The sequence below is a fragment of the Arctopsyche grandis genome, chromosome 12 (genome assembly GCF_051622035.1).
Source record: "Arctopsyche grandis isolate Sample6627 chromosome 12, ASM5162203v2, whole genome shotgun sequence".
NCBI classification, from domain to species: Eukaryota; Metazoa; Arthropoda; class Insecta; order Trichoptera; family Hydropsychidae; genus Arctopsyche; species Arctopsyche grandis.
The window spans coordinates 5,026,908-5,043,681 of record NC_135366.1 but is presented as its reverse complement, the minus strand read 5'-3'; the positions used below and the strand labels follow the sequence as shown (position 1 = coordinate 5,043,681).

General features: G+C 33.6%; 1 protein-coding gene across 8 annotated transcripts in view; it reads right to left on the bottom strand.

Annotated features, from left to right (window-relative positions):
* Nucleotides 1–1,325: 1,325 nt before the first annotated feature.
* HDAC4 (histone deacetylase 4) overlaps nucleotides 1,326–16,774 on the bottom strand; it is a 175,896-nt gene continuing 160,447 nt past the window's right edge. For 2 of the 8 annotated variants that reach the window (XM_077442643.1, XM_077442645.1), the window contains 15 exons: nucleotides 13,042–13,167; nucleotides 12,794–12,958; nucleotides 12,592–12,662; nucleotides 12,381–12,511; nucleotides 10,894–11,046; nucleotides 9,043–9,263; nucleotides 5,533–6,400; nucleotides 5,257–5,459; nucleotides 4,334–4,477; nucleotides 3,924–4,043; nucleotides 3,717–3,839; nucleotides 3,499–3,639; nucleotides 3,250–3,420; nucleotides 3,031–3,170; nucleotides 1,326–1,952 (listed from right to left, as the gene is read on the bottom strand). In XM_077442643.1, the coding sequence (XP_077298769.1) occupies nucleotides 1,892–1,952; nucleotides 3,031–3,170; nucleotides 3,250–3,420; nucleotides 3,499–3,639; nucleotides 3,717–3,839; nucleotides 3,924–4,043; nucleotides 4,334–4,477; nucleotides 5,257–5,459; nucleotides 5,533–6,400; nucleotides 9,043–9,263; nucleotides 10,894–11,046; nucleotides 12,381–12,511; nucleotides 12,592–12,662; nucleotides 12,794–12,958; nucleotides 13,042–13,167 (2,838 nt within the window). In that variant the 3' untranslated portion in view covers nucleotides 1,326–1,891. The remainder of the gene's footprint in view (nucleotides 1,953–3,030; nucleotides 3,171–3,249; nucleotides 3,421–3,498; nucleotides 3,640–3,716; nucleotides 3,840–3,923; nucleotides 4,044–4,333; nucleotides 4,478–5,256; nucleotides 5,460–5,532; nucleotides 6,401–9,042; nucleotides 9,264–10,893; nucleotides 11,047–12,380; nucleotides 12,512–12,591; nucleotides 12,663–12,793; nucleotides 12,959–13,041; nucleotides 13,168–16,774) is intronic. The other 6 variants (XM_077442644.1, XM_077442646.1, XM_077442648.1 and 3 more) reach the window with 3 other exon arrangements.

The window sequence follows — 16,774 nt, the reverse complement described above, 5'->3', positions numbered from 1 at the left end:
TATGTTAACATCGAACACTTTAATAAAACGATATAGAAAAAAAAAACAACGTGGATTTCATGAGAAAATTTGATAAATGCAACAATTAGGTTAATAACATTCGTACAGAGTTGCAATAATGAATCGGATATATTTCGCGTACTGAAACACAAGCAGTGAGTGCATGCATCGGAATCTTACACTGAGAATAAATTAAACTTAAATTTTAGCATTCAGAAGAGAAGTAATATCGGTTTGATTTTGAAGATTTATCAATTTTTAAAACGATAATAACAAATCAAAAGAGGCATAAAAATAAATAGGTTTTATATAATAATATTTATATGGGCATAGGTATATTCGTTGCCTTTTTAAGGTCACTCATAAAACACAATTTTCATTGAAAAGTACCCTTTCTTACTGAATACAAAATAGGTAAAAAATATTGAATATCCATACAATATTGGATGCATCAAAAAATGAATCCTCATTATACATTACGTACAAAAACTTCATAAATATTATTATTCATCAATTTTCAATTATTTATTTAATCACTCATATATATATATATATATATATATATATATATATATATATATATATATATATATATATATATATATATATATATATATATATATATATATATATATATATATATATATATATATATATATATATATATATATATATATATATATATATATATATATATATATATATATATATATATATATATATATATATATATATATATATATATATATATATATATGTATATTCACAAGCAACCGCCTATGCTAGCTTTGGTAATTTTGTCGTCAGCTCAGAACATGTGAGAGACAGTTAAATAACAAACATGAAACACTAATCTACACTTACACAATAAAATGAAATTAATTCTTTAAAACATACAGCCTTATACGAAAGAAAAAAAATATTATTAAAGATCAATGTTGTGTCATGCCAAATTGTATGTAAATAAAAAAGAAATGTATGAAATGAAATGGATATGTCTATATATACATATATATAATAATATATATAAAAAAAATTATTCAATAGTGTGAAATATATATACATATAGTATTGAAATTAATCTATTTATTATTCTTGAGTGACATTACTTGCTAGAAATGCAAATAAAAGATCGGACATTGTTCAAATATACATACATATTCAAGTTCAAAATAATCGTTACGCTCTCTCTCTACGTGCAGATTATCAAAAATAAAAATTCAGCAAACGTCGTATCTAAATATATATATAATATTTACATTATCGATCGATTCAACTATATATGTATTTGTATGAAAATTATCAAAATGGTTTTTTTTGTTTTTAACTATGAAATAGTAAAAATTTTGACATTATTTAGAATAAGCAAAATACAATTCGTTCCCTTAAGCTGACGAGATACATATTAGAGTGTAAATTAACAGTATAATAATAATAATCATAAAACAGAAAGTCAATTTCTGCAGTCACTTCAGCCAATATAATATTCAATAAATCCAAATATTATTAAAAATGTTTTAATTAAGTATAGACTTTTTTTTTTTTTTTGTTTAAATCACTGGCTTATATGCGATAGTATGAATAATTTACTTATACAAAACTTCAATATAATATATATATATATATGATCAAATTACATTTCAATGTAAATAGTGTGACAAAGTAAGATTATGCGAATACATATATATATATTTTTGCACGTACATAAATCATTTTTATTTTATTTTTAAAAGAGACAATCAACGATGACCCTTTCTTATTATAACTCGATATGCCCTCGAAGACGGCGTGAAAATTACACAGAATCAAGAGGGATGCAATACATTTGATAGGGTCGTTGAAGACTGATACATTTGGAAATAGAACCACTGCCACGCTATTGCAACGAGGTTCACTTTGCGTCGTCTTGATCCATCGGCTCTTCGACCTCGTCGTGATTCGTCTCCGGCGTACTAAAAAATGGCAACAAATTATTTGGTTAGTTTATGATTCCAAAAGCGGTCAGTAAAACAATGAAAAATGTATCAGTAATTAATTATAAATTGGATCAGTAACTTCTAAATGATCAGTAGAATATAGTAAACGATCGGTAAATAATAATTTTAATATCAGTAAATAAATCCTTTTTGATTAGTATTTTATTTAAATACTGATCAAAACGGATTTTCTATCGTTGAAATTATAATTTTTGACAGCTGGATGATAGCGCGTCGCCCTGCTACTGTCCATTCCCACTCTCCTCATGGTCCACACACCGTAATATCCATCCAAACACATCGTAATATATATTTTTATAAGTATTATTTCATCAATATTTTCACAAAATAAAACATATCTTAGCAGCCAACACTTATTTATTTAAGGGGACAGGTTAGGTTAGGTTAGGTTAAGTTAGGGTTGGCCCTATTCATTTAAGATTAGGTTGTTAAGGTCGGTATTTATTGAATTAAGTTTTAGTTCATCAATATTTTTACAAAAAAAAAATCTTAGCAGCCTTATTTAAGGGTCAGATTAGGTTAGGTTAAGTTAGGGTTGGCCCTATTCATATAAGATTAGGTTGTTAGGATCGGTATTTATTCATTTAAGATTAGGTTAGGTTATGTAAATGTCAACAGACACGCGAGAACTGAGACTGAACTGAACCTGAAGCGAGGGGGTTGAAAACGGAGAAGGGGGAGATTATTAAAATAATGTTGCCAAGTGGAAAAATTCATTAGGAGTAATAATGCAATATGGCAGCACGGACGATTTTCTGGCTGTCAAAATGAAATGATCATTTTTACTAACCTCTTATTAAATCATATTACTGATCATCTTATAATAATCATCAACCGTTTCATTTTATTATCTGATAATTTTGGTTTAATAACTGAGTATATAAACAACTGATCATTTAGAATACTTACTGATAATTTCGAAATATTTACTGACAATTTACAATACACGCCCTAAAAAATGGTCACACAACATCATAGAATCGTAACAAATATACATGTACGTGTGTATTTATGCAATAAATGCAATGCTTACAGAGTAGCGTGATGTTGGTGCATTGACAAGGACGCCATTGCACTGACGGTCTCGGCTGCATCACGTTCGCTCTGTCCGATGCAGTTGATGGATGGTCCCAATCCGGATGTACTACGTTTGATACACGGCCAGTGAGATAGCTGAAAATCGACGAAGACATTATTTATAGCTTCTCAGTGTGCCGTTTCTTCAAATCGACTCATCAAATCCTCAACTTACCTGAATGGCAATAGTCTTTTGTAGCGTTTCAATAGCGCACTGGGCGGGTGGCCGGACAAGTTCTTCGGGAGAGATCGGAGACGGTTCATCGCCGAGCAAAGCTCTCACGCATTCCTGAGCGCAGTCACATATGGCCGGCAAATCATATCCTCCTTCTAAAGCTAACACCACCTGTAACATAATTATAAACCAATAAATAGAAACACATTCCATAGTATAATATAATATGTATACACAAACAAATACTACCTTTCCGTTAGCAACCTGCAACAGCTCTTTTGTCATGTATCCGAAGCAAGCTGGTGATACTTTGTATCCACCGAGCGGTGGTGGATGTCCTATAGCTGCATCGAAGCCACACGACACTAAGACTATTGACGGATCGAACTCCTATAAAGTGTATTTAAAATTAATAACATAATATATTAAAATATGATTGTTATTATTAAAAAGAAATGCATAAATACCTTGGCTATGGGCATCACGATAGTTCTAAAAGCAGCTAAGTATTCCGCATCCCCTAAAGGTGGGCTAAGTCCTCCCGACCACGCAACATTTACATTGTATCCTACACCTAAACCACTCCCACACTATAATAAAACAAGAATTGATTAAAATATGAAATAAATTATAAACATATACAAATTGATTAAAAAAAAAAAATATATAAATACTTCAGTTGGTCCTCCAGTTCCGGGGAAGAAATTACCATCATCATGCCGATGTATGGATAAATAAAGGACGTGAGGGTCGTCGTAGAATATTTGTTGTGTTCCATTACCGTGATGAACGTCCTATAATATAATATCATAAATTGTTATTCATATGTACATTTTCTGAAATAAAACTATGTCTATTTTTGAAGGTACGTATGTCTATTTTTGTTAGAAGACAGGCAGTAGTGTGAAATGAAACTCATTGAGCAGTCTAAAACATTCTTTACTCGGCGGAGTGCCACAAGGGTCTAAACAGACTCTTTCGACACATAACATACTACCAACCTCATCATTAATTCTATTCTTGCATGCCACCCTAATCATTTATACACGTGTTCTTCTAGATTATAAAATTGAATCGAACTCACCCAATCTACTATGAGTATTCTTTTAACGTCAAGTCTTTGTTGTAGGAGACGAGCAGCGACGGCGATGGAATTGAAGAAACAGAATCCCATGGCTTGGGATGCTTCTGCGTGATGACCCGGTGGTCTCACAACTGCAAAGCCATTCTGTAAAATGATCAATATAAATATGAATATACGTATGTATATTATTTCGATAAAATTATTATTAATAAATTATGAGAAAGTGGAATATTTGTAGTATGTAATATATTCCATTAATTTTTTTTTTTAAAACATACATACAAAAATGATTAGCAAATGCATATGTATGTACATGATAAAGGATAATTGATTTTTAACACATTATGGACTGCTAGAAATTTTCAAAAACTCTCAATGAGACAGTAAAAGGTTTTGTAAATGAAATAAACCTTGCTATCGATTGCATTAAAAATTGAAATACAGTTTGTATAGAAACTGTACTGTGTTTACAACCCATAGTGAGTTAATATGATTTTTATTCCGATACCTATGTATATGAGAGGGCCTTATTAACTATCATAACCACAGCGTCTAAGCTCAAAAGTCCTGTTAATTAGTAAAGTATAAATATATATGAGAGATAATGACAGCCTATAATGCAAATTGTATAAGATATTGTGTAAAAAAGTAAAGTTATAGGCGTTTAAGCAATTGTATTTTGATGATAAATTGATTCATTTTATTTGTGTATCAACTTGTTATCAGTTGCTAGACTGACTTACAAACATATAGTGAAAAAATAATTATATACAGTATATTCTTTGTACATAGAAAATAATAATGTTCTATTGTTTATTTTTTAACACTTTTTCATTTAAAATTTTTGCCCTTCATAGTCTCTTATTAAAAAAAAAAACAGATTATAGAACTTCTCCATGATTAGTATCAATAGTTATATTAACCTTAATATCACCCATGTAAGTTTTGAATGCCAAATCGATGACACAACCAGCAGCCATTCTTGCCGCAGGAGCTGTGTGCAGTTCATTCCATGTTGTGTCTGAATCTATACCGATTCCGCCGCAAGCTAAGCGAACGAAATTTTTAATGGGAAGCGTCGCCAACTTTGACATATCTAGTTTCTGCCTATTCAATGGATTTGTACCTAAAAAAAAAATCAAAAACATAATTAAAAAATAAAATACAATACTTAAAGATGCAATAGGCTGAATATTTACCGAAAAGTAAAGTATGAGCTTCTTGATGGCAAGTCTGCAACTCCTCAAGAGAAGCCTTGCGGGACCTGACACGATCGCACCGAGTGACTAGTCCGGTCTCCTGAAGCCGGGCCCACACGCTCTGCAACCTTCCTCCGTGTTCAGGGTGTGCCGAATTATCTCCGCACACGCAAGCGTGTTTAAGCATTAAATTATCGTAAGCTAATCCTGTCGTGGGTGCCGATCCGTGTTCCCTGGGTACTCGAGATATGGTGAGATTGACTCCGGTCTCCATCGGAGAAGTCGGCGAAGACGGAGCCTGCGGAGGAGGCGGAGGACCCAAGTGCACGAGTGGCGAACTCAAAGCACGGCATAGTGGACGGCCGCGCAGCGTAGCCTCGTCCGAGTTCTGGATCGAATGGCGCATCATCCGCTGTTGCTGCATGAATGTAGGTTCATTCTCCTCGTTGGACGCTTTGGCTTTCTTGTCGGTAAGATCTATGACTTCGGCGGTCTCCTCCCGCTCGTCCAGCTGGCCCGTTTCCCTAGCTCCGGCTCTAGTAAGTACCGTTTGCCTAATTTGCTGCTTAAGATAATAGTGGTGCTGGGACATGTCGGATGGGTTTGCTGTGCCAACGAGCATCGGGTGTCCGAGGGGCAGTGGCGCTGACTGCGTTCGGCCAAGAGGTCGCTTGTTGAGCCGTGCGTGTGCGACTTGGATGTCGGTGATGGGCTGATGCGGTGGTGGCTTGTTGTATGATTCTACTGGCAACATTGGATAGTAAGGCAATGAAGGTGGCAACATTCCCTCGGTCAACGGAACGCCTAAGCGGGCTGTGAACGCGGCTCGCACTTCGGCTTCCGATACGGTAGCAAGCATGTTGGATTCCTGAAATAAGTACAAAAATAATTAGATGTTGTTTGCAATTATCACATTAATGCTTTATATTTAAATGTTGTTGCACTTATCACATTAATGCTTTATATTTACACGTATATAGATCTACCATTCTGGCATATAAAAACAATAAAATGGATTTCGACTTTGGGCGAAACTCATTTAAGGGGTGAAATTAACCCAATTCAATCCCCATGAAAAAAAATTCCAGTGCAATTCGTTTATTTTATCGAGGTAAGCCAGTTATCAATAGATTTTTTTTTATTAATCCACAAGAATAGTCGAAATAAGATTTTTCTAAGTGGAATTTTATTTAATTCTCATATAAAGACAATTTAATATATTATCCCTATTAATTCAATTCAGATTCGTGTAAATACGAGTAAATACTAGTACGAGCTTTTAGCTCGCAATTTTACCGATTTAAAATTCAGCACACGTCCAATTGACCCTTTTAAACGAAAACAAAAAATATTCAATAAACTTGTTTCAATAGAAAATACTTGTTACAAATAAAATAGTATAAAAAGTGGCAAAAAATCCCAAGTGAAAATACGTACTTTTGACTTTTGATTTGAACTGGACGACTACTTAGAGAGATTTGAAAGCTGAAAAGTACTACAAATGAAAGATAAAATACCCGACTATAGATTCCAATACTTATTTTGAACAGGAAATTGACAGATTTTGAGACATCGACCGAACAACGCGAAGATATAGAAAAATCGTGCGATTTAAAAACACACATATATCTCCGAATCAATCCCGACCCAATCAACATTTTTTATTAACAGATTCGTGTTTATTGGACATAGATATATCTATAAGAAAAGTCATATCTCGTCTCTGAACCATTTTTCGTGTCGAACAGCGTAAGAGACGACTAGGGAATTGAGAGGTCTTCGGAAATATCGTAGCTTTGGAAGCGTTGTTCCATATTAGCCTTTTTTTTGTATGAAAATATATCCGTTTCACGTGTTGAGAATACTCGGGTGTTCTCTTTCACACTCATCGGTTTATGTATGACATTTTGTATGGAGAATTTTTCAATAGGAGCGCAAAACAAAACGCACACTTGAAATAGATCGTTGACGCACCAGGCTTGGTGGAAACAATTGTATGAACTATTGTCGCATCATATGTTTCGTACGCGTAACTTCTTGAAAATACCCGCTCATTTTTAGTTTTAGTGCAACATCGCATGGGTGTTGACATATTATATATGGCTCCTATTCCAAGAGCTATTCGACTTCTTAATGAAATCGTTGCTGCCGAGACTGAATGTGATATTTTCCACCTTAGTGAGCGTAAATTGTCGGAAATTACTCTAACCAATTTATCTGGTAGTCTGCGCTCATCATTGTTTTCATGATTGATTGTGATTTATGAGTGAAATTTTGATTAACTCTCTTCCATTTGGGCCTTACAGGGATGTTTTGTATTTGTAGTTGTTTCTTACATATTTATTGAAACTGGCTGTAGGTGCAAGGCATTCTTTATGCTATATTTTATTTGATATTTTTACTTTATCTGTTATTATTAAATGCTATTTTTTATGTTTATGTATGGATGTATTTATGTTTATGTTCAAATGTATTTTTTTTTATGTATAATTGATGAGTATATTATTTTCGTTATGTATTAATTTATGTTTAATTGTTATTTTGTTTTTTTTGTGTTATATATTTTGACCATTGTGGCGCTTTAGGAATTCCTGTTATGCCACAATGGTCTGTTTAGAATCAAATAAATAAATAAATATTAAGTTATTAAATTAAAAAAAAATTAAAAGAAATGTGTCGGTCCTGTGTTCGATCCGCACGCTGTGGAATTTTTTTCAAATACGTATAAAATATATTTAATTGTTTAATATGAAAAAAAAGGTAAAAGGACCTACCTACCTACCTACACTTAACAATATATGTAAAACACTAATAGAAGAATTAATTAATTAAATTCGCTACCAAGAGGAAACATTGGTAGCAAATAGTATATATAGAAGTTTTTCTTTTGTTATTGTATTCGTATATACGTTTCGGCAGTGGTTTAGCTGTGACGTCCATATGTATGTCAAATCGAAACGACTATTATAGTACGGCGAGCGTTATCTCAGATAGAGAGACAGACAGAAAGAATAGCGATATTATATTATTGATATAAATTTGTGAATTTTGATTGGGGAGTTCATCGCACAAGCGCCCCTGATCAGCATGTCAAAAAGATTTGTATTATAGCAATGGTTTTACCCATCACCGAAGAAGAGAAGTTAAGACAAGAAACGATTAATCAAAATACAACCTGTTTGTTGAATTGTAGCCATGATTCTCTAATTGGATGTACCTAATCGTTTTTTATGTGTCCCGCAAACGAATCTCAAATCAACAAACTATAATAAACTCAATAAGCAATGTAAAATCTGTCCAATCCTTCCAACACTTAAAATGTTTCTAATCAGCCCTAGTCCTAAAAAAACTACAGTTCTAAACAAGCTACAACTAAAAATTTGATTGTAAATGGTTGGTTGATTGTATGTATAACACTGACTTTTTACGATAGCATTGAGTTGATACTATTTTAATTAAAAAATATTAGGAAAGAATTAATGGTAGTCAAAAATAATGATTGTGACTTACGGTAGTACTAGTCACGTGTGGTCGTCCTAAGGATATGTTGGGCATTGAGGGACTGCTAAATAGGGAGAGATCACCGATGCTGCCCTGCTGACCGTAGGCTTCTTCGACTTCTTCGCGGATGGGAGCGGCTGCGGTCGGAGAGCCACGAGACCCGGCAGGAGCACCGATCGGCGGAGAATTAGGACCTGAATCGGGATTGCTACTACCTGACGTGCCGCAATCTGAAAACATCACCATTGAATACATAATTTCATTTACAACCACGCCGAACGGTATATGATTCGTATACACATGTTTCAAAATATACAGTTTAGTCTTGTTGTGTTCCATATTAATATATGTATGTAAAGCATTAAAATGGACAACATCGGAATTGGAATTTAATTATTAATGTTATCATTTATAACAAATCCTACAGCACTCAAAAGTAATTTTGTTTATTTTTTTTTTGAATTTATAAATCATTATATTACGTATTTGTTACACCCAATATGTGAAATTGCTCATTTCAAGAAAACGTCAAAATATTACTCATGAAAAATGCAAGCCAGTTGCTTTGTTCAGGAATTGGTCAATGAATAAGTATTCTCATAAAAAAACCGCGTCAATTAACACATTTCGACAAATGAATGTCAAATTTAGCTTCGGGTCATGAATTGTATCACAGTTTAAATTAAAATTAATTTGTTAACCCATGGGCCTGAAAAACGCCGATAGGCGTTGTATTTTGAGCATGTACAAAGTAAACAAGAATACTACCCGTTAAGCCTTTCCAGGTAGCATTGAAAAAAAAATGTATTGAACATGAGTCGTGTAATCCATGTCATTCATTTGTCAACGTTTATAAAGACTGGTTTACACAGGAATATCTGAATTTATAACCATAGCAGAATTTTACGATCGAAATTACTAACTGCTGAGTATTTTCGATTGTGGCTTGGCATTTAGATTGTGAGCATTACATTTGAACAACAATGAAGAAGATGGAACTAGTTTTGGAAAAATACATTCATTAATAGACTTCTTTTCGTTATTTTATATTGTTGCAAGATATATTAGAGAGTGTAAACACACCTTTACAAAACTCAAAATCCTCGGCGGTAGTTATCTAGGGTTTGTTTGGATTACTATATCTGCTTTCTATTGGATTTCTAAATAATTCTAATTGGAAATGTTGGCGAAATTTTCAACGTGGCGGGCTTTCAACAGAAAAGACGTCACCACTCAAAGGGTTAATATAAGTTGAAATGAGCATCATAGACAGATTTTTATTTATATAGTAAGATGTTACTTGGTTTATTTATAAAAAAAAAACCACAGGAGGCGCCACTATCTGCTTTACTCAATTCATGAACTAAGCAACGAATTCGACAGATATTTCAGACAAGGATTTGTATCATTCTTGAAGTAAGCATTTTTTTGTCAATTTCATAAAATGAGCATTTTCCCGCATTGAATGTATGTACATACATACATACATATACTATATTAAAAAAAAAAACTAACAAAAACACGATTTTAAACAAACTTTTTAAATGAAACATATGCATACACTTCTTAAAATTAATATATAACTAAAAAAAATTCATTAGTTATTGTATCGTGCACAAAAAAATGCATTTAATTACAATAAAAACTCACTATGCATATTATGTATTAAACGGATGCAATGTTATACTCAAAATAAAACACAATTTGAATTATTTAGGCATGAATTAGATTAAAACATATATATGTAGATATTTATACTGTTTTAAACGAACTTTGTTGTATGGATATTTGTATTTTGCAACGGCAATATTGAAATATCTATACTACGTGTCCGTCGAAATATGTGCGAAGGATGCATACTTGCGGCAGTTCGAAGGGCAACAGAGTGATGATGCGCAAGCTTGCTCGGACTACGGTGTTTGAGGAGACGATCCTGACGTCGCGCCATCGGAGACGCACGTCGCTCGATCACCCGCTGCTTCAGCCTCACCTTGAGTAAGTTGGGCTCCGAGGCTGTCAACCGCGATGGAAACATTCCCAGTGTTAGTAGTGAGTGTAAGACACATTCCATATATATAGATAATAGTATTATAAGTTACAAAAGTTGAATAGGAAAATAAAATATAATCGAAAATCTTCCGATACAACATCTTTCTCTCCTCGGATACATTTAACAGCAGCACAGACTCGACCATTCGCTACATTTTTAGGATTTACATACGTATAAGAGTCAAATATTTCATCACACATTCAAAATATAGGACACATGTAGAATGAATTTTACACCACGAGGACTTTCCAAATTAATTTTAATGCTTTATTAACCGTCTGCCCGCGGCCGTCTTCTATGGAAGCTTTGCGCGACAAGTCTGTAGCGCGGCTGTCTTCCATAGAATTTCTGAACTTTGCACGGGATTTTGAGGCTTATATGCGCCTATTTCAACTGTTTTAAGGTTCAAAATTGGTTGAATATATTACTGAGAGTTGAATGCCATCTATTCGATTTGCTTAAAATGAATATATACCAGTCAAAAATTAGTTTTTTGTGGAACCATACTGAAACCTCGTTTATGTGACGTCACGTCTTCATACAATTATGAAGAATGATTATTTGACAATTAATCCAAAACTACGAGATATATTATGTATTTTATTGTTTAAAATAATACTTTGTGTTAATTAACATATCTGGTTACTTGAGTAAATATTAAAATCTGTATTTAAGGTCGAAAACTCGATTGCCAAATTCGTGAAAAAGGCCGCGTACAGGGTTTGTTCGCTATATTTATTGCCGCAGGCAAAGGGTTAATACTTTATTCATTGCAAACTTCATCAAATAATATACAATCTTGATCATTAATTTGAAACATTAATATTTTAATCATCTGTTAACGTTTTGAAATATATTGAATAAAATTGTTCATTTCTTTTGTTTTTTTTTTCACTATAAAATTCTAATTTTATACCATAACCTACAAATAAACTTCAGATATTGAAAATGCAACGTTTTATTTATTAGAATTTATATATCACAACTTACGACATGACTTAAAATCTTAATGAGATAATTTCAATCATCATTTCGATGGAACGATTCATACAAGTAGTCAAAAAAAAAAAAACATGTCCTCGCATATACAATATGATCATTATGTAAAAGGTTAATGTTAATACGAAACTATGTAACTATCGATGTCTAAAAAAAGCAAAACACAAGTATTTCATTCCAGATTAGTAAATACGTACCTACTATAAATCACACACAAACACAACTTATAAAAAAAAAATAAAACTGAATCTAATTATTCGATCGGATTAGTTCAACGGATCAAAAAATGAATACATACCGGTTTTTCTCAGTGGAAAATCTGACGAGTCATATTTTGTAATCACCGGTTGTTGCTGAGGCAGTCGGTACGGATGAGAATTACTGACTCCGGACGTTATTGATTCACCCGACGAACTCTTTACTACGCCCCTATACAAACAAAATCGACATTTAACATTAAAACTCTTACACAGATTAAAATCATAAATAAAAACACTGATGAAAATTACCAGTTTCTATACGGTGATCCAGGTACTGTTCCATTAGCTGACGCCGCAGCTTGTTTCTTCATCAAAAATACCTAAAAACAATATAAACAATAAGACATCCAGATCTAACAGACCCTTAATCCTTTTTCAAAGTATGAATTTTATGATCGTTCTGATAAATATTGATCTATATATTTAAAATACACCTAAATGAAAGTCTTACTTGTAATTTTTGTTTGACTTCAGTGGATGCTACTGCACTATGATCATGTTTATCCTTTTTCCTTAACGCATCTAATCTTTCTCGCTCTCGTTGTTCCCGAGCGGCTTGCTGCTGCTGCTGTTGCTGTTGTTGTTGTTCTTCTAAAGCTCGTTGTTGTTCCCATAGCTGAAGAATAATGAGCGTCTTATAAGCAAACATGTTTGGAAAGTGTGACGATGTTACGTAGGAATAATCGAATTGCGACGAACCTTAACGTGTTGCCGGATTTGTGCCTCGTGCTGCTCGGCGAGCTGTTGCTGCTGTGCTTGGAAATGTTGTAAAAGGATTTGCTGTTGCAGCTGCTGCTGCTTCTTCAGCTGCGAAAAAGGGAAGTGCTGACAATTGGTGAATGCTGCTATCATTATTGCGGAATTGAATTTATCGATATACAAAAACACAAATAACACTGAGCAAAATGTAGTCAGTGTCATTGAAATGAAATAATAAATATAAATACATATGAAATGAAACGACATACATAGAAACTCGATCTGACAATTAGTTTTATTAAGTCGTGTATTTTTTTAAAATGTGTCCTGACATGTGTTGTTGTGCTAAATTGCTTAAATGACTTGTAAAATTGGACTTAATGGTGGTAATTGAAATTTTCCTCATTACTTTTTATACGCTGAACGTCTATTTTTATCGTCAGCCTCATTGGCACGTTCCAAAAGGAAGTATACAGTACGTCATGAGTTTTTATGGGTATCGATGCATATCATATGTCACTGTGTGACTGAATTAATTAAGAAGTTTAATTAAGGATAATTTATGAAAAGAGCAGGGTAGACCGAGAGATGCAAGCGAATTTATGACTAACAAATTCAAGGATAGTATTATATTATAAATTAATTTGCCTTTTAAGAATAGTTGATTATTTATAAATAACTAGTGTTTTTATTCGGCTTCGCTCGGTATTTGTAATATAAACCGATTAAACATGGCCAATCTAATAGTAAACATTTTATTAAATTTATTTGATTAGTTTTATTTGATTTAAATATATTTGAATATTCATTTGTTTTTTATTAAATTGAACGTCAAGTAATCTACGACCCAAACAAACATACATACAAAGTCTCTTTCGAAATTATATACATACATACATATTAGACTACGATGCGGTGCAAACGATCGACAAGCGCCAGACAGACTGAACCACAGATTAACGACCGGTCTCCGTCACGGGCCCGAATGTGAAACGCCCGAAAACGCAAATATCAGAAGGCAAAGATCGAAAATCGAAAGATCTTAAGCAGAAAGATAAAAAAAGGTGTGAAACGCATTTGAAACTTATTAAAAAAATTGATTTTGCGTTGAATAGTCCTTGCGCTGAATTGTCATCCACTGAGTTGTCTGCGCCGAAAGGTAGGCGCTAAGTTGGTTTGCGCTGATTTGTCGTGCCACCGTATGTATGTTATAATTATGTATTTAATAATATATGTAATATATTGTTGCGTAGGGGTTGGGTGGAGGATCCAAGTAAAAGGCCAAAGTCGTGTCACAGCATTTATTGATGATTAAGGAGATACACGCACTGGCAGTGCTCCGTCCAGACTGTCTTAATATGGTCTAAGTACCTCATTATAAGGGACAGGTCGCTCAGGGCATCTTCGACGTCCGGTTACTTCCCTATTGTTTAGGCATGTACCCGGATATGTATTCCCACGACACCCAATTCCACGCTATCGGTCACTTCTGAGAAGGGACCGGGTGCCACTTACTACGCCAATTCGGTGGCCATTGTTTAGCCTACTTGCGCTTAGTCTGGAGATAATTCTTGAAACCAATTATAACGGTCACACAGTCTCTGGGATGCTACTCGGCCTAATCCGATTTCAGCTACTCGTAACAATATAATTGCTCGAGTCTTAATCTGTTTAGCACACTCGCCGCTGCTGAGCAATCTGTTAGGCGAGTGTGCATGATTATTTTGAAAATAATAAAATAAAAAATAAAATAAAGCCAGTACAAACTGACATCCACTTCAAAGGTTAAACTGGTCAGATAAACGGTAACTAAGATTCCTTTTGTAGACCAAAAATAAAGACGGTTATAAAAAGGAGTAAAAATGCAAAACAACAACAACAAAAAAGAAAAAAATGAAAAGCGCTCGCCCGTGAGTGTTTAGTTAACGGTAAAGGTCTTAATGTGACAAGGGTTGAATCGTTTTGAAAAAAGGAACTTTCGCGTCCTTTGAAAACAGTGCAGCTGGAATAGAAAAGTGGACACGGTTCATTAATCAAAGTCTCATGCGAAAATTATTTTTTCTCGATACGAAAATAGCTCCAAGGATACGTACAAAACTAGTTGGTGATTGGGTCACAGAACAAGTGCAACATCGTGTGAATAATTAACGATGTGTGTAATTATTTCAACATACACATTATAACAAACTACACATGTATAGTATTGTGTCTTAAATAGGTAAAATACAAGTCGAGCAGAATGCAACAGGCATAAATCAAGATAAGCCATGTGTGATTGAATAATTAGATAAAGTATCAATCAAAAGAATGATAATATAATATTCCATATGATAATTGAGTTTATAAATACAAAATATGCCAGTTTTTAAAATAATATATTCAAAATAAATTAACATCGATGAATACCAATTCTGAATTATTTAAGTTTTTTTTAATACTATCAATATAAATACACACACACATGTGGTATTAATGAATAAAATAGACGCATTAAAACAATTCCAAGAAGACTTTATAAGAATGTATGAATTAATTGACCAGAGATACAATATGTCACGAGTAAAAATGGTATTAATTAATGTTTTCATCAACATATTATTCCGGAGTGTTCAATATTATATTATGAATACATATGTATATAATAAAATGTGAAAATATGTATGTACAGCAAATGTGAAAATCTAATATATAATTTCAAAAGAGATTTTGTATGTAAGTATTGTTGGTTGGAAAATGATTGGGAACTTCAAAAACAAGTCAAAATTTTTATGACTACATGGGGACGAGGGACGGGGGGGGCGCCGGGGGCGAAGGCCCGGGGGCGTGAAAGCCCGGGGGGTGCCGGGGGCGAAGAGCAAAGGGGGAGCTGCCGGATTTTGGTATAATATATAATACATATAATATATAATTTCAAAAGAGACATTGTAAGTTTGTAACTATAGTTGGTTGGAAATCGAAAACAAGTCAGTTTTTATGACGATTAGATTGGTTGAATATATATTTTTTTCGATTCAAATAAATTTAATAGTATACTTTCTCTTAAATAGTATACTCTCTGTATACTATTTAAGTATGGTAAACATCATATATGATATATATAATATCGCTTTTCTATCCGTGTGTCTATCTGTCTGTCTGAGATAACGATCGCCGTACTATATTAGTCGTTTCGATTCGACAACATATAATATGTACGTCACAGCTAAACCACTTTAATTTACCGCCATGTATTGGACATTTATTTGATTAATTAATTTTTCTATTGGTTTTGTAGGTAGGTAGGTAGTTTTTACCCTTTTGTTCATATTAAACAATTAAATATAAATATATTTAAAACGTATTTAAAAAAAAAATTGGACCGCGTGGGAATTGAACACATGACCGACGACACGTTTCTTTTAATTTTTTTTTATTAAATAACTTAATATGCCAACACCCATGCGATGATATGTCATCGGGTACAACACAAGTTTTACAGATTAGGGCCGGGCCGCACCGTGCGACTTGGTTGAGGGCGACCAGACCAATGTATGCAGGTAGATGGGACATGCTACACCCGTCAACTTGTTTGTCGCACACATTTCCATACATTTTTTTGTGTCGCGCAATTATTCGGCCGACAAAGTTGCACGGTGCGGCCCGGCCCTTAGTGTCAGTGGCGTACCTACTATGCAGCGGGGGTAAGCAAGGCTTACTGGCCCACGGAGATAGGGGGCCATAAATCGACAAAATA